Source organism: Mus pahari, chromosome X, assembly GCF_900095145.1.
Source record: "Mus pahari chromosome X, PAHARI_EIJ_v1.1, whole genome shotgun sequence".
Taxonomy (NCBI): domain Eukaryota; kingdom Metazoa; phylum Chordata; class Mammalia; order Rodentia; family Muridae; genus Mus; species Mus pahari.
This window is the reverse complement of record NC_034613.1, coordinates 119,464,263-119,483,003: the sequence shown is the minus strand read 5'-3', so window position 1 is coordinate 119,483,003 and position 18,741 is coordinate 119,464,263. Positions and strand designations below refer to the sequence as shown.

At 42.1% G+C, this 18,741-nt stretch overlaps 1 protein-coding gene across 2 annotated transcripts in view; it reads right to left on the bottom strand.

The window, feature by feature from the left end:
* Positions 1-3,836, bottom strand: part of Mid2 (midline 2) — a 100,213-nt gene extending 96,377 nt beyond the window's left edge. Inside the window, exon 1 of one of the 2 annotated variants that reach the window (XM_029534308.1) lies at positions 3,770-3,836. Coding sequence is in view for 1 of the 2 variants with exons in the window: in XM_021187644.2 (XP_021043303.1) it covers positions 3,136-3,139 (4 nt within the window). In the remaining variant the exon portion in view is untranslated. Of the gene's footprint in view, positions 1-3,135; positions 3,705-3,769 lie in introns of those variants that run through there. The other variant, XM_021187644.2, reaches the window with a different exon arrangement.
* Positions 3,837-18,741: the final 14,905 nt, after the last annotated feature.

Below are 18,741 nucleotides of genomic sequence, written 5' to 3'. Positions count from 1 at the left end.
CTTGTATTCTATGGCACAAATGCATGCTCATATGCACACAGATTCACACAAATAAATAACTGTAAAAATTTAAGTGAGTGTCTTATTCTATCCATCATGAACATGTCATACCTCATACTTTAATGATAGAGTGTGTCAAGTCAGGACACTCTGCTTAAGGAGGCATGTCATAGACACAGCTTTCTTTTGCACAGAAGACAGAACAAAAAGTCAATGCTAAATGGAACTGGAGCACCCTCAGACACCCTCAGGCCTCCTCTAGCAGCTGAGTCCCATTGCTAACATCTAGAAATTTAGCAATATCTATAAAGATTGAATGACAGACACACAAAGCCAAGCAGTTATCTCTAAAAAACTGCCATCTGAGACATAACTGTGTGCCGCATCCCTGTCTTTAGGGGCTCTACATCCATGTTAAAAAAGAGAAATTCTAATTCAAAGGGAACCTAGCGACCAGAGACAGTAGTCTTCACTCTTCATCAAGCCAATGATTAAAAAAGCATTCTTCTGTAGTTTACTTCCTAATTGTGGTGTCAGCAGATTTTATGGGAGGAGAGAATGGAAAGGCTCACCACTCAGAACACTACTTGGATGCAATTATGACACTCCACCAGCACTATTTTAAGACCTGCAAGTTGGAGCAAGTTGCCCTGTTCTTAGAGGAGGGATTAACCAAACCAATTTTATCTAAGTCAATTTGCACTGTTCAGATGATATGTTTGTGAAGCAGCCAAGCCACTCATTTGCAGCAAGTGCCTCTCAGAAGTGGTCTTGCAAGGTACAACATGCTAGGCAGGAATCCCAGTAGTCATGAAAGTAAATAGGAGAGACAGCCCTTCATGTGTCATAACCCTCTCTCCCCACTCCCCACATCACACACCCTGACCATATCCTAGCCATGGAGCTGTAAGTAGAGTTTAGCATAGGGCAAATATGAGCTCAAAATACTGGGTCAAGGGCAGGTCCTCACTCAACACAGCCAGCAGAGGCTTCTGTACATTAAAGGTGCTTTGAAAAATATTGACTCACTGCTGCTAGGTGCTAATTGTGCTTATATAGCCAGACCTAAACGTAACTATGTCACTTTTTATTGGTCATTAACTAACTCCCCCCATGTAGACTAAAAAAAAAATGGGTGAGGTCGAATATTCAAATGAGTCTGACTCACATTGTTAGGGTAAAGTGTAATCAATATGATTTATGACTCGACTTAAAATCATCACCATTATTTTCTATGCCTAATTGTATATGTTTCCATTCAGTTGCACATACATTTATGAAACAAATTGACTTAAGTTCTAAATTACAATGATAATTTGAATCTCAAGGGAACTAATAATGGCAAATTAGGGTTCCTGTAAATTAGTGTTCCCATTTATACCCAGTCAATCCAGTAACCCAATAAAGGATAAATGAAGTGCTTTCATTGAAGAGTATAATGCTGAGGTTTATAGAATCCTTTCATCTTCAAAGGACCAAGCCAATACTCACAATACCCAGTACACAATATTATGCCTTTTATGCAAGTGTAGCAACTGTGAAAGAGAGGTCATACAAATGTCTAAAGGCTGTAAAGCCAATGCAACGTCACATTTGGAATGAACTTTCTGATCTTCTTGGCTTCCAGGCTTGTGTTTCAACCACATGAAACGAGTTTTGTAAGGAACAATCAAGAGAAATCTAATTCATATTATGAGTCTGTGTTAAGCTAATTGATTGAGCAGGAATATATAAAAATAGCAAAGATTGATTCTCCCTTGGGGCAGTGATGAGCAGAGAGGAGGTTAAAAAAAAAAAAAAAAAGGTGGGGATGCTGGGATAGGAATCTAGGGTACAGCAAAAGCTCCCTAAGCAGAAGTGAGCAAGAATGTGAACTCTCCATTTGGCAACTCCATCTTCTATTGGAATAGTGTCAGAGAACTGATTCGATTTCAGAGAGCAAATGGAATGGGATTAAAGTCAGCCCTTATGGTACAATTTGAGAATCGGGATTAATTAATCCCCACACAATAGTTGTATACTATTACAGTTTCCAATGTCTTGCTTCATAAATACTCCTCCTTAGAGACACACAACTAATGCCATTCACCAGCCCCACCCTCCAAAATCTTCACACAAAAAATCAAAGTGATTGAAAGGCGAGAAGCTGTGTTGCTGGGATGTGCACAGGTGGACAGAGAAAAGCTGAGAGTGCAGGAACTCTGGTGGGAGATGTGGGTGCTTGAACGTGAGGCAGGAATAAGAGGCAGAATAGACAGTATCTAAGGAGTGCAGAAGAGTGGGGAAAGTGAGAAGTCCAACCATCCCGGGATCCTAATTTCCTGCTCTAAATCGAAATGCCTCCTAAATAAATAAATACTATGCTGCACGTGAAGTGCGAAACAACCCAAGCCAGCTCATCACCAGTAATGTTCCAGTAATTTTTACGAGCCTGGAATGGAAAAGGCTCCCCTGTCCCTGCTTCAGTCGCAGTGAGTCCTATGGACACACTCAAGTTTTCCCTCTCCCCCCCCCCTTACGGGGCTGCTTTCACAGCTAGGCCAGAAATAAAGAACCACCCAGATAGAGACCTGAAGATCGCTTCCCCAGCAGGGAGGAAAAGGGGAGGGAGAATTAAGTTTCTCCCGGGGTTCCCGCCCGTAGGGTGTCCACGGAATCTCAGGCTGCTGCGCCAGCACCACTGAGCCAACCGCCGACCTCGGGGCGCCGCCCGGGCCGAGGACGCCGTGGATTGCGGGAGCGTGGGAAGGCGGCTGCGCCCTTTCCCAGACTTGCGCCTAGGCGCCAGGAGAGCTGAGCCGCTCCACTGCTTTCTCCCTGCTCGGCCTGGCCAAGCGGGAGGCCTCGGGCCATTCCCCAGCCTGGGATCTAGGAGTGCAAACTCCTTCCCACGAGGGCAGCGACAGGAGCCCGGGTCACTACCTTGTGACAGACAACCGGGGCCCTGCCACTGCCGCCTGGACCCTTCTCCCATCTCCTGCCCCCCCCGCCCCCAGCCCAAGTGTCCTCCGCCAGCTCCAGCCCCGGCGGCACCTGAAGAGCAGCAGGAGAGAGCCGGGGTGGCCAAGCCCTGCGCGGGCGGCGACACTAGCCACCCCACCACCCCCCGGGCCTCAGCGAGGGGACGCGTTTTACCCATATTGTTCCCGGGTGCCAGCCATCTCCTACGCGCGCCGGGGAGCGCCGGGCGCTCGCCGGCCTCCGCAGCTAGCTGACTCGGGCTCCCGTGCAAGCTCCCGGGCCGCTGTCGCTGCCGCCGCCGCCGCCACCACCACTCTAGGCCGCCGCCCGCCTTCGCCGCTGCGGCCGCCGCCGCCGCCGCCGCGCAACAGCCGGAATCCGCCAGCCCGTGCGCCCCACGGGGGACAGCAGGGAGACCGCGACGTTCCCGCGTCTAGGTCTCCCGGGCTAAACTTAAAGAGTTTTCGCCTCTCCGTCCAGAGGCAGCACCATGACACCACCGCAGCACCACACTGTCATTTCCGCCGCCGCAGAGGAAAAAAAAAAGGCAATCCCTTCGAAAGGAGGGTGGAGTGGGGGCAAGCAGAGCCGAGGCTGACACCCTACGGGAGCACGGGGAGGGGCCGGGCAGAAGGGGCGCTGGGCCACCTTCCTAGGCTCACCTTCCGCCGCCCCCGCCACTCCCAACTCCCCGTGCCCCTCCTCTGGAGGCGCGCTTACTTGTTTTCTCCCCTGGCAGGAGTGACCGGAGAAACCTGAGCAAGCAAAGGCAGTGGGTGGGTGGGGTTCAGATTACTACTGTACCTACCAGCTGATTCCAGCAGCCTTTTCTCCAGCACCCTGTCATCTTGATGGAAGACACAGGGAGAAGGGGCCTGAGCCTCTGTGTGTGTGTGTGTGTGTGTGTGTGTGTGTGTGTGTGTGTGTGTGTGTGTGAGAGAGAGAGAGAGAGAGTGTGTGAGTGTTTGCGCGTCCACGAGCGGGTGGTGTGTGTGAAGCGCAGAAGGAAGACTGTGGCCAAACTCTTCACCCACCTACCTCCCTTCTACATCCACAAACCCCCAGATCAGAGCAAGGAGAAGGCTGTTGCACTCGCCAGTGAAAAGAATGTGTCTGGATCCTCCTCACAGGTCCTACTGGTGAAGCTGTTGTATGCAAAGTTAACTAGAGAGTAGAACAAAAATAGTGGAGGAGACAGAGAAGGGCAGACAATTGAAGGAAACCCAACCCCTTTTTCTTTTGACAAAGGGAGAATGGCAATGTTCTATTGGACTTGGACACAAGTTGTTTGGGTGGATTAAAGCCACTAAAAGTGTAGGGGGTAAGGTTTCTTTTGCACCTTCAGATCCTTGACCAATACAAAAGGGTCATTGCCAAGAGGACAATGAGGCAGATGCTAGCCATCCAGGAATTCAATGTCCCGAATAAGATCCATTTGGAAGCCAGGAGTCTCTCCTTGGTCTGGATACAGCCTGTCTTTTAACCTATCACTGGCTCAAAGACTACCACCTCCCACCCCCACTTAAAAGGTAGATGGAAGAAGGAAACCACCTCAGAGGATACTCTTTCTAGCTCCACTCAAAATGAGGAAGGAATAAAGCAATCCAAAACAGCCCCTCTCACATGGGCCTCCCATTACTGTGCTTGGGAACAAATCCAGAAGAAAAAAAAGTGAAGGTAGATGGGTGTGTCTTATCAGGGAACCAATAGCAGTCAGCCAACAGCACTGTTAAACAAACCTGCTAGAGAGCACTGGAGTGGAAATGAAGGGGAAAACCCAACCACATTACCTAAAAGGAAGTACAGCACCGAGAGATGTATAAGTTAATGTGTCATATCCAAAACACAGACAACAAAAGCAAAACCAGACAAATGAGACTCCATAGCACCAACACCTACACAGCAGAGTACACAACCGACACACTGGGAATAGAAGAAAATGTTTTAAAACCATATATGATAAGGACTTACTATCTAGAATATGTGTTTGAAAGGGGGCAGAGAACTTAAATGGGTATTTTTCAAAAATAGAGAAAATAGCAGATAATAAGATGTTTAACATGACTAATCAGGAAAATGGGAAATAAAACAGTGGAGGTGTGTTGCATTTGATTAACAAGATTATACTGTATTCTTGGACAAGGTCAGATGGGTAAAGGTCCTATACCATAGGACCTTTGACTCAATAAAACACTTAATTTCTTTTAAGTTCATGAGTCAGAAATCTGCTGATTTGCTGGGCAAATTCACCACAGAAATGTTAAAAATAATTATATATAATGTGCATCTATATTTACATTTGTTTGGAGTCAGTCTGCCTGCGGAGAGACCCGGGCTGTTTAATAAGTAGGAAACTAAGGGCAATGTGTCTAGTAATGTGAAAAGGGAAGGAGAGATATTTGTGTACGAATAAGTATTCTAGGTAAATATATGTGTAAAGTTGATTGCACTGGTTACCTGGAGGTCTGGCATAGGAAGGAAACAGTGTTAGCTTTCTGCTACTGTGATGAAAATCTGAGAAACTACTTAGGAGGAAAGATTTATTTTGGATTATGATTTCAGAGTTTTCAGTCTGTAGTCACTGGTCCTATTGGTTCTGAGGCTATGGGGAAGCAGCACACCATGACAGGACTGTAAAGGAACTGGCCTCACAGTAAGGAGGGAGGAGAGAGAAGGAGGAGGAGAAGCAAAGGGGTGGAAAACAGGAGTTCAGAGTCCCAAAAGGGCGTACTTCCTATAACCAAGTCCCAGCTCCTAGTTTCCACCACCTCCCAATAGTCCTTTAAATCATGAATACATTGATGGACAAATCCATTGATGAGGTTAAAGCCTCTATGATTCAGATAATTCCCAAAGGACCTGCATGGAACACCCACTGGTACAGAGAGGGCAAGGCCTTCAACACATAAGCTTTTGCTGGGACATTTCAAACCCAAACCATGACGGGTAAGCATCCAGCACTGCATATGTTGTTTTGTATTTCTCAAATGTTTTAATTGACCTTTTAGAAACAATTTTAAAGGGTAAGGAGCATAGAAATAGGAAGTAGAATGAAGGATGCTAGGGACCAGTGGGAGAAGGAAATGAAACGTCCTTTAAAGCATACATGGTTTCTGTCTTGGATTTTTGAAAAGTTTCTAGAAATACTTTGTTTTGTGAATGTATTTAATGCTACTGAATTGAACACTAAAAAGTGGTTAAAGTGTCAAAGGATGTTGTTAAAAGGGGAAAGAAAGAAGTAGCAGACTGGACAACTATAGATTATTCCACCTGTGGAAGATAGATCTTAGAGCCTGGTAACACCTTGTACATGATTCGAACCTAGAACTGAGATTGGTTTGTATGGAGATCTTTCAATAACTGCATATTGTGCATTAAGAATGTTTTATGGGTAGAGCACGGTGGTGCGGGCCTTTAATCCTAGCACTAGAGAGGCAAAGACAGGTGGATCTGAGTTTGAGGCTAGCCTGGTCTACAGAGTGAGTTCCAAGACAGTCAGGGATGCACAGAGAAACCCTGTCTTGAACACTAAAATAAAATTTAAAAAAAGGAAAGCTTTTTGATAGTTTAGTTTAAAACAAAACAAAAGGTATGACGACAAAAAAAGAATGAGTCACAAACGGAAGTGAGAACTCAGTTGTGCTCCAGTCTCACTTGGTAAGATCTGCCACAGTGCAGGGAAGACTATTCTAGAACATAACGGAGTGACCACTGTCATTAAGGTGTACCTGAACAAAGCTAGCTCCATCTTGGTAAAGGAGATTTGCTTTTAATGGCTTTTCTCACCCATTAGAAATGACCCCACCTGGCTGCAACCCTGTAGGTGGAACAACAATATGAACTAACCAGTACCCCCTGAGCTCGAGTCTCTAGCTGCATATGTAGCAGAAGATGGCCTAATCGGCCATCATTGGGAAGAGAGGCCCCTTGGTCTTGCAAACTTTATATGACCCAGCACAAGGGAAGGCCTGGGCCAAGTAGTGGGAGTGGGTGGGTAGGGGAGCAGGGGCGGGGGGGGGTATAGGGAACTTTCGGGATAGCATTTGAAATGTAAATAAAGAAAATAATAATAATAATAATAATAATAAGAAGAAGAAGAAGAAGAAAGAAAGAAAGAAAGAAAGAAAGAAAGAAAGAAAGAAAGAAAGAAAGAAAGAAAGAAAGAACCCCACCCAGGCTGGAGAGATGGCTCAGCAGTTAAGAGCACCAACTGCTCTTCCAAAGGTCCTGAGTTCAAATCCCAGCAACCACATGGTGGTTCACAACCATCCATAATGAGATCTGACATCCTCTTCTGGTGCATCTGAAGACAGCTACAGTGTACTTAGATATAATAATAAATAAATATTTAAAAAAAATGACCCCACCCTTTGTATTTTAGCCCATCTCCCCTGCACCTGAGTTTCCAGTGCTTCAGAAAGAGTCCCTGGCTTAAGAGAAACCTGCACACAACACCCAACCCTGCCTTTCCTCCCTAGGGAATGTTCTGGACCTTTCCTTTCCCCTCCTCACAACTTAACAGCTGCTGGGTTCCTTTCGCAAAGGACCTTGCTAAGTGATTAAGGAATTCAATCAACTAACTCAAGCTAAATGTTAATAGTTTCATTTGTCTCTCTATTAGGAGATAATATTTTAATTTTAACAGAGGCCTTCAATGTATTAATTCAAAGGAATGACTAATGGCTTGTGTGGGTGGGAGTGGGGGATGGGGAGATTTTGCTAATCACATCACATAAGCAGCTGCTTTGAAAATATCCCCACTTTCAACGGTTTTATGCAAATTGCTCACTGTAAATTTATTAAAGTAAATGTTTTGTATCTGGCATGAGATGCAAAATTGGCTGGGAGTATGTGATGAAATTATTTGTTTATAATTATTTAATGGTTACCTTTGTATATAACATATGTTGATCCTATTAACAAAATAAATCTGGGCCCATAAAAAAAAAAAGATGTTTGACAGATTCAGCTGGAGGTGTTTAATTGAATTAGTCTGGAGCTGACTCACCACACCACAGGCCTGCAGTATGAAAGGGACAGCTCATCGGCTATTTTTTTTTCCAACTGAGAATGTAAGGGGGAGGGAGTGGCTCCAGATACTTTCTTCAGAGAACAGCACAGAGGCCAGTCTGTTCCACAAGGGAAAAAAATCACAGAAGGGTGATTTTGTTGTACAAGAGCATCATTGCTTCTGCAGAAGGGGACCTTATACTGCTCTCAAAAGGAGCAGCTACTTGTCTGAAATCCAGAGGTTGACCAAAAGCTTCTCTAACCAAGCAGCTCTTAACAGGATGGTGAGAAGAAAAGCACTTTTGGCATAGCCTCATCAATAGGACACTGTTCTAAAACTCCAGTGGTAAATGCACTCCATAGTCTGCTTGAGAGAGAGAGTGGTTCAAAATAATTATGTTCCTACTGTGGAGAAATAGCATGTGCCTGGTGCATTTTATTCCTTCATTTCCACTCTGCTACCGTTTTCATGTTTTATAACTTTTCTGAATTGTTCTAATAAACATGTATGTTTGCTCTCTGCATTGCATTGGTCCTAGAGGTTTAATGTGCCATCAGGGCCAATCTAAATCTTAACCACCAGCCAGGCCTTCCCAATCAACAGTCTGGCTTCCACAACAACACACCTTTCCTGGTTTTCCTACCACCTCACTACATGTTCCACGGGTTCTATTTGTTTCTTCCTCCTGTTTTTCTATCCCTGAAGAGTGTATACCCCCAGAGCTCAGTCAGGCCTGGGCTCCCCTTTCCATAAATAGTCACTTCAGTAGGAGACCCTCTTGTCCTATGATTTCCACTGTGATTCATATACTGATGGATCCCAGTGTGATTCATATTCCACTGTGATTCATATACTAATGTTAAGAATGTGGCCAAAAAGGTCCTCTTACTTTTTATGCCCATTCCATTTCATTTTGTGGCATCACCCAGCTACCTAAAACAGACTCTGGCATGCCATCCTAGACACTTTCCATGCCCCAGCGCCCAACATCTAACTGGTAATCGAGTCAGGTTTTCATTTTCCCACTTCTGGCCCGTGATCTAATCATTTAAAACCTCAACCCCTGCTACAAACTCTGTCTCCTCTCATTGCCATTAAAATAAATTGCAAATTGCAAAAGGTATAGAAGACCTGGCAGTAGCCATTCTCTGCCAAACTCTCTAACTTCATCTTAGACAACTCCCATCCTTGCCCATAGTAATCCAAGCACACTGGCCTTCTGATACCCTTGAAAAGACACACCACAGGGGCTGGTGAGATGGCTCAGCGGGTAAGAGCATTGACTACCCTTCTGAAGGTCCTGAGTTCAAATCCCCAGTAACCACATGGTGGCTCACAACCACCTGTAATGAGACCTGATGCCCTCTTCTGGGAATTCTGAAGACAACTACAGTGTACTTACATATAATAAATAAATAAATTTTTTAAAAAAAGAAAAGACACACCACTCTTAGACACCCCGAAGAACATCACATGCTCTTATCTTTCTTCCGAAGTGTATTTCCTCCGACTCTCCATATGTCTGTCCAATGTCTTCTCTTAGATTACATAGCACCTGATCAGATAATCCTTTCTGATCACTCCACCTAAAGTAGCGCCATCTCCAGCTCCCTAGTCCTTTTTTATTTTGGAAACTTATCACCAGATTAAAAAAATAGCACGTATTTATTTTATGCCCTCATATATTCATGCACAAACACAAATATGCATTCCACGAGAGTGAGAGTTTTGCCTATCTATCACTGGTCTATCTCCAACACATCAAACAGTACCTGGATCATAAGTGCTAAGTTTTGCCACATAATATAAGTAAATTGATGAAAGACAATGAATGGTCCAGAGATGACCTTTGCAACCTGAGCTAGATTTACCCTAACTTTCAACACATAGTGAGAATATGGAGAGGCTCTTTTGGCAGAACTAGTACAGGCGTAACAGGCTCATGATGGGAGGCCAGACACATGACTCAGAGCCTCAACTGCAGATATTCTAATTATTAAATTGGCTCTGTAATAAACTCTACCGCCCCTTAAGATATGAACTGGTATTTTGGAGGGTGGAAGGATTTAGTCAAACACGTGTAAGAAAAAAGAGCTAAAAACTATCTTAGTGACTCCCAGCACATATTAGCATATGAAGACTAAGAAGTTCTGTCAGAAATAAAATCTATTTGTCCTTTGTTTCATATTTTCCCCCAACATGTTTGACCATGAAACATTTATTGTCTATCCACTGATTACCATATCACAGGGGGATAGGAAGGTAGTCCATAGTAGAATGCTTATTTAATATATGTAAGACACTGAATCCCATCTCTAACACCACAGTAAAACACATCTTACAATGCCCAACAACCTTGAAAGAAAAGTTTTGGAAGCACTGTCATATAGATAAAAGAGGAGTGTGTGTGTGTGTGTGTGTGTGTGTGTGTGTGTGTTGTATATTGATCAACAACAAATTAATAAATCTTAATTTATTAATACTAATACATTTATTAAGTTATTAATACTAATCAAAAGCTTCACTTGTGAAATGAAGTAGAGCAGGATGCAAATTTAAAATGAGGCAATGAGGGGGCTGGAGAGATGGCTAGGTGGTTAAGAGCACTGCTGCTCTTCCAGACGTGCTAAGTTCAATTCCCAGAACCTGTATGGCAGCTCACAACCTTTTATAGGATCCGATGCCCTCTTCTGGTCTGCAAATGTACATGCAAACTAAACATGGATAGCCATAAAATAAATATTTAAAACAAGGCAAAAATTGAAGACATCAATCCTGTTAATATAGACCTATTAAGAGTAAAGTGACCGACCAGGCGTGGTGGTGCACGCCTTTAATCCCACCACTTGGGAGGCAGAGGCAGGTGGATTTCTGAGTTCGAGGCCAGCCTGGTCTACAAAGTGAGTTCCAGGACAGCCATGGGCTATACAGAGAAACCCTGTCTCAAAAAACCACAAGAAAAAAAAAGAGTAAAGTGACCTACAGTAGGTAAACAAAGTTGCTCTGAATTCAAAAAATTATTCCTAGGTAACTGACAATCTGGAAAAGATGAATGAGTTGGTAAGATGCTTGTCATGCAACTATGACATCTTGAATTTGATCTCTGGACCCACACAGATTCTGGACAAGGTTGCACATGCTTCTAATCCCAGTATGGGAAAGGTGGGGGACAGGTTGGTCCCTGGGGATTTACTGGCCAGCCAGCTTAGCCTAATCAGGATCCAAAGTTTCTAATGAGACTCTTGTCTTTAAGAAAAAAATAAGGTGGATGGTTCATGAAAACTGACATCTAAGGTTTAAGTAACTAGCCTCCACATGGATATATATATATATATATATATATATATATATATATATATACCTGAACACACATGAACATGCATACACACATGATACATTGTCACTGATCCTTAGGAATACACAAAGCAGAGAACAGTATTAATATTAAATTAAAAGACTAGAGATGAGCAGCTATTATAAAGGAAGGGGTGATAAGGCTTAGTAGTGCCTATTTTTAATCACAGCATGTAAGAAGCAAGGTCAGGCAGTTCTCTATGAGTTTGAGGCTAGCCTGATCTACACAAAAGTTGAAGACCAGCCAGGGATATATAGTGAGACCCTGTCTAACAAAAAATAGAAGGGCAGGCGGAAAGACAGAATTTGCAAAGCAATGGCCAGTGGAATAAAAGTTGGCTTTAAGTCGGACACATTGCTATTGCTCTTACCCATCTCAGTATGTCTTTTAGGTCTTTGAGCACTCTACATTGGCCCATGATTATGGCCTCTGTATGTGATGTTCCCTCTGCCTAGAACAGAGATAACCAAACCTTTTTCTGAAATGGGCATATGGAAATATTTCAGGCTTTCTGAGACATACTATCTCCATCTCAACCACTCAGCTCTGCTATTACTGCAAAAGTCACATTAGCAATACATAAACAACACAACTTTACTTTTGGCAGATTTGGACCAAGTATTGAAGTTGTTTAATATGGAGCAAACAATATAAATATGTTCATATGACTAACCCTTTTTAATCAGAATTTAGCATAAATTTTATTGTCTAAGATGTCACTATTTAAAGCAGCTACACACCGATTTGTTTTCAGTGCTTTGAAATCTAGCTATTTTAATTATTTTTATTGTTTCTATCCTAAAATGTTACTTTCTTGATTGTTGATTTTTCCAACCTCCCACACACACCAAAATAATAAGGAATATTTATTAAGCTTTTTTTTGTATATTTGGTACTGTTCTGAACACTTAACATGGATTAAGTTGTTAAATCTGTACAATAACCTATTGACAAAAATCCCTAATTGACTCATTTTGTAGATGAGGAAATGAAAACTGAATCACTGAGTAATTTATTCTCAGTCACATAGCTGAGTGATGGTTCCAGGATTTACACCCTGGCCCCTAAGCAGTGTGCTACACTGAATCTCAATGATAAGCTCCCCAGGGCATGTATCCTGTCTGTCTTGTTTAGTGGTGGCCACTGTACAATGCCTAGCATCTGGTAAATGGTCAATGTCAGTGCAATAAAAATTCTAAGATTCTCTATTAAATGGATTCAGTATTCAAGAAACTTGAAATTTGATTTCTTTTTGATGAAGCTACTATATGAGACAAGAGAAAAGAAGTGCAATGTTGTATGTTGTGCTTTGAATGAGAATGTCCAAAATAAAATGCCTTGTCCTTTAATACCACCTCCTCAATTACTGACATCATCTGTTAGTTCCACACTGGAAACCTACAAGCCATTTTTGCTCCCAATCTGCTTTCATTCTCCCCTTATCTGAACACACACCCCATATCAAATTATTGTAATGCTCAAAATTTATCAGCTTATCACATAACTGGTGACTATAATCGTCTTTTTGGTTTCTTCCCTAGTTTTGTATCTATTCCATTCTCGGCATTCCTGCCAGAAATACTCTTTAGTTTATTTATTCTTTGTGAGGTGTGTGTGTGTGTGTGTGTGTGTGTGTGTGTGTGTGTGTGTGTGTGTGATGTATGTGTGGAATTACACATGTGTAGAGGTAAAAGAACACCTTTCAGAAATCAGTTCTTTCCTTCCTCTTCCTCTATGGAACTGAACTTGAGACAATAGATTTTCACGGCTAGTGCTTTTATCAATAGAGTCATCTCACTGAGTGCAGAATTATCCTTTCATAAATGAAAATTTGAGAACCAGGTATGATAGCACAAGCCTATTATAAGACCACTCAGTAGGCTGGGGCAGGAGGATAGTGAGTTTGAGGCCAGCCTGAACTACCTGGTCAACTACCCAGAAATGCTTTGTCTCAGGGAGAGTAAATATTTTCTTATATATTGGTACACTGCCTACCAGATAGGGCTCAAGATACCTTAGGACCTACACAAATCTTCTCAAACTTGAAAGCTACTGTTATCACAGCTAATATTTTAGTAATTCCAAATTGCTTTCATCACTGAAGTTCTTTATTATTTTGTTTCATTCAGATTTGCTTGAGGGGCAATTTTTGAGATACCAATATATAGAGAACTGAATCTACACATCACACACACAAAATTTTATTTGTAAACATATACACACACATACATACATACATACATACATACATACCAAGTCCATTTAGCTTTGCTTACATGTACATCAGTTCAGAACTGAACACTTGGGATTGGAAAAATTATGCAGAAGGTCCTACCTGGAAAAAACTAATTATCTCTCAGCAGCCAATGATAATCTGTAATTCTTAATCTAGGTTTGGGATCTTGTGGGATTTCATTTATCCACGTTGGCAAATGAACTAGTGTTGACATTTTGTCATTCTCGTTCAGGCAACCATATTATTAAGATTTCAGGGATGCATATTCTCTGACTTGTCTTGGAAACAATAGGAGGAATACAGGAGTCTCCCAAAACAATATGGCCTATTACCACTGCCTTTGGTTGCCTTCCAGGATTTGAAGACACTTAGCTGAAAACATACACACTTTAAAAGAAAAAGAAGGGGCTGGAGAGATGTCTCAGTGGTTAAGAGCACCTACTTCTCTTCCGAAGGTCCTGAGTTCAAATTCCAGCAACCACATGGTGGCTCACAACCATCCGTAATGAGATCTGACGCCCTCTTCTGGTGCATCTGAAGACAGCTACAGTGTACTCAGATATAATAATAAATAAATCTTTAAAAAGAAAAAAGAAAAGAAGAAAAAGAAAACAGGCTTGGAAAAACTGATCTGGAACTGACCTGAAAATCTTTTCCCTGAGGTTCTCATGGTATCCTAAGGTGATATGCAAGCTGCTGAAAGGGGGAGCAATTAGCAGTTGTACCCAACTATAAAGTCTACAAATCACAACAATGACCGGCCTGGGAAGATAGCCTCAGTGGTGTAACAGTGGCACTTATATCTTGTAGGTAACAAACAGCTGCTAATTTAACATAAGATCCTCTCAATCAGAAGGAATCCATACCTGGTATTGTTTTTTTATTATTATTTTCTTTATTTACATTTCAAATGCTATCCCGAAAGTTCCCTATACCCTCCCTACCCCCGCTCCCCTACCCACCTACTCCCACTACTTGGCCCAGGCGTTCCCTTGTGCTGGGTCATATAAAGTTTGCAAGATCAAGGCATACCTGGTAGTGTTAACTGAGCCGACTATCAGTGGTTAGAATGTCCACAGACCCTGGAGGAAAACCTACTGCAATACACAGAATAAGTGAGCATGGGGACAAGACTAGACCACATTGAGTCCTCACAACTTGTTATGTAAATGTGATGTCAAAAGACTATAATCCAAGAACATGAGGAGCTGAGGCAGATTGCTCATGAGATTGACTCCATCACTGATTGGCCACACAGAGATGCTGTTTCAGGAGACAAAAAAAAAAAAAAAAAAAAAAAAAGAGGTTGTTCACCTGAACTTACTGAAGAAAATTTAATAGATACTAATTTCAGGTTGTACTGTATTATAGTTCTGAGGTTGGAGCAGAAAATGTTTGTTTGCAGGTTGCTTAAGATGAGGTGAGAATCACTGAAAACAGGGTCCATAAGTCTTTCCAAACCCTTAAATTCTCTAATTCCTGGAACATTTTCATGAAAGGAAAAAGAACTCAAGTATGTACTACTGTGAGAAACCACTCATCTATTCACTGAAGACAGTTATCTAGAAGGGACTTTAAATTTCAAAAAAAAAAAATCTCAATTTCAAAGACAGAAAATGTAGTCCAGACAGAATAAACAGAACTATATCAAAATATATGACAATTAATACAGCAATCTTATATTTCATTTCAAAGAACTTTCAATATATGCTTACATAATAAAAATAAGAGACTATAAAACAATTTGTTTGTTTTTCATAGTTATTTTACATACTATAAATCAAAGACATTACTCTAGGGTTTAGCTTTCCAATGTAAATTAAATCCCTTCCCCGAAGCAACCTATGGTTTTGTAAGGGAAAGACAAATAAACACAAAATTTATAAAGCAGCAAAGTAGAATAGCTACAAGCTGCTGCAGAATGTGTAAAATGAAGTAATATTATTAAAGGGGGTAATAAGAGAGATGGGTCTAAAAGAAGAATAAAAGTTACCTAGGGGAAGGGGGGTATTTGTGAAAGATGGGATGGTAGCTCAGAAGCCAAAGAAAATATGATAACTTCAATAAAGTGATGATATTCTAAGCACACAGACTGAATCTGGAGTGGAATGAAGAAAAGGTGATGAAGCTGTCACAGGATATAGGTCATAGAAGCCCCATATGACATTTCCAGAACCATGAAGCGATTCAGAATCTTTGAATGATTATGAATGTGGATTCGGCATAAAGACATTTGCATGGTAAAGTAAATATTCAAATAGCTATGGAAAGGATAGACTAAAAGGGATGAGGACTGAAACAAGGGGAATGTTCAAAAACAACTTAGTTAAGTAGGAAGGAGTGAAGAGGGCACATATATGAAAGGGATTTATAATGTAAGTAGAATTGGAACAAAATAAGTGAGGGGAAAATCAGGTTTCTGTTTGTACACAAGGGATGGCAGTGCCACTAAGTTCTTCAAAGCAGAGTGCAGAAAGAAGAGCCACCTTTTAAGGAGCATGGGAATTAGGACATAGGAAAGAATGACAAGATCAGCTTTGGACTTAAGCTATGAAGCAACTAGCCAGAATTGAGCTGAAAAATGATGTTCTGATGATTCTCAGAAAGTGAAGGCTGATAAGACAGGAGTGGATACAAGCAGGCACACGGATCTGAGGGCAGATAAATTAGTTGAGGAAGAGGCTGCACAATGAATTGAGAGCTGAACTGTGGACCAAATCTTGGAGAACATCAACATTTAAGGAATGACAGAAGAAAAGTAGCTATAGAAAAAAGACAGAATCTCTGCCAGACAGAGAAGTGGGATACAGAAAACGTGGTACATTTACACAATGGAGTACTACTCAGCTACTAAAAACAATGAATTTATGAAATTCTTAGGCAAANAGATGGATCTGGAGGATATCATTCTGAGTGAGGTAACCCAATCACAAAAGCACTCACATGATATGCACTCACCAATAAGTGGATATTAGCCCAGAAACTTAGAATGCCCAAAATAAAATTTGCAAAACACATGAAACTCAAGAAGAAGGAAGACCAAAGTGTGGATACTTCTTCCCTCCTTAGAAAGGGGAACAAAATACCCATGGAAGGAGTTACAGAGACAAAGTTTGGAGCTGAGACGAAAGGATGGACCATACAGAGACTACCCCACCCAGGTATTGATCCCATAAACCACCAAAACCAGACACTATTGTGTATGCCAATAAGAGCTTGATGACATGACCCTGATATAGCTGTCTTTTGTGAGACTATGCCAGTGCCTGGCAAATACAGAAGTGGATGTTCACAGTCATCTATTGGATGGAACACAGGGCCCCCAATGGAGGAGTTGGAGAAAGTACCCAAGGAACTGAAGGGGGCTGTAACCCTATAGGAGAAACAACAATATGAACTAACCAGTACCCCCAGAGCTCGTGTCTCTAGCTGCATATGTAGCAGAAGATGGCCTAGTTGGCCATCATGGGGAAGAGAGGCCCCTAAGTCTTGCAAACTTTATATGCCCCAGTAGAGGGGAATGCCAGGGCCAGGAAGCAGGAGTGGGTGGGTTGGGGATCAGGTTGGGGAGAGGGTATAGGGGACTTTTGGGATAGCATTTGAAATGTAAATGAAGAAAATACCTAATAAAAATCTGTTTAAAAAAACAAAGAAAGAAAAAAAGGAAGAGTGGAACCCCATACAGCTAAGTGTATTGGTATCCTATTACAGCTCTACATAATGACCACAAGTATTGTGGCTGAAAACAACACAAACTTATTATACTTCTGAAGATTAGGAACCTAATGTTAGTATCAGTGAGCTAAAGTTAAGGTCTCAAGACGGCTGATTCCTTCTGGAGGTGCTAAGAAACAATACATGTCTTTATACTTCTCGGTGTCTAGAGATTCTCTTTATTTTTTATTAAATATTTTATTTTTTATTGGATTGCTTATGTATTTAGATTTCAAATGTTATCCCCTTTCCTGGTTTTTCCTCCATAAACCCCCTATCCCTTTCCCACTTCCCCTCTGCTTCTATGAGCGTGCTCCACCTCCCACCCACCCACCCACTTCCACCTCACTGCCCTGGTGTTCCCCTACACTGGGGAATCAAGCCTACACAGGACCTCCCATTGATACCAGATAATGACATCCTCTGCTACATATGTGGCTGGAGCTATGGGTCCTTCCATGTGTACTCTTTGGTTGGTGGTTTAGTCCCTGGGAGCTCTAGGGGTCTGGTTAGTTGATATTGTTGTTCTCTTCCTATGGGGCTGCAAACCTCTTCAGCTCCTTCAGACCTTTCTCTAACTCCTTTATTGGAAACCTCGTGCTAAGTCTAATGTTTGACTGTAAGCAACCACTTCTGTATTTGTCAGGCTCTGGCAGAACCTCTCAGGAGAGAACAATAACAGGCTCCTGTCAGCAAGCACTTCTTGGCATCCTCAATAGTGTCTGGGTTTGGTGTCTGTATATGGGATAGATCACCAGGTGGGGCAGTCTCTGGGTGGCCTTTCCTTCAGTCTCTGCTTCACACTTTGTCCCTATATTTCCTTTAGATAAGAGCCCTTCTGGGTTAAGAATTTAGAGATGAACGGGTGATGCCCTCCCCTACCTTGGATATGGTGACTACAGGTTGTCTCTCCCCTTTGTTGGGCATTTCAGCTAATCTCATCCCTGTTGGGTCCTGTGAGCTTCTTGCTTTCCTGGCATCTGGTACTTACTGGTGGCTACCCCCATTCCCCCATCCCCCATTGCTACGCACCTCTGTTCAATTTCCTGAGCCTCTGTATACCATCCTCATCTCCTCTCATACATCATTCTGTCCCCATTAAATTCCCCTCTACTTCTTCTCTTTCTCCCAAGTCCCTCCCACCCTCTACCTCCTGTGAGTATTTTGTTCTCCCATCTAAGAAACAGTGAAGCATCCATATTGTGGTCTTCCTTCTTGAGCTTCATGTGGTCTTTGAATTTTATCTTAGGTATTCTGAGCTCTTGGGTTAATATCCACTTATCAGTGAGTGCTTACCATGTGTGTGGGTTTTTTTGTGTGACTGGGTTACCTCACTCAGGATATTTTCTAGTTCCATTTGCCTAAGAATGTCATAAATTCATTGTTTTAAACAGCTGAGTAAGTACTCCATTGTGTAAATGTACCACATTTTCAATATCCATTCCTCTGTTGAAGGACATCTGG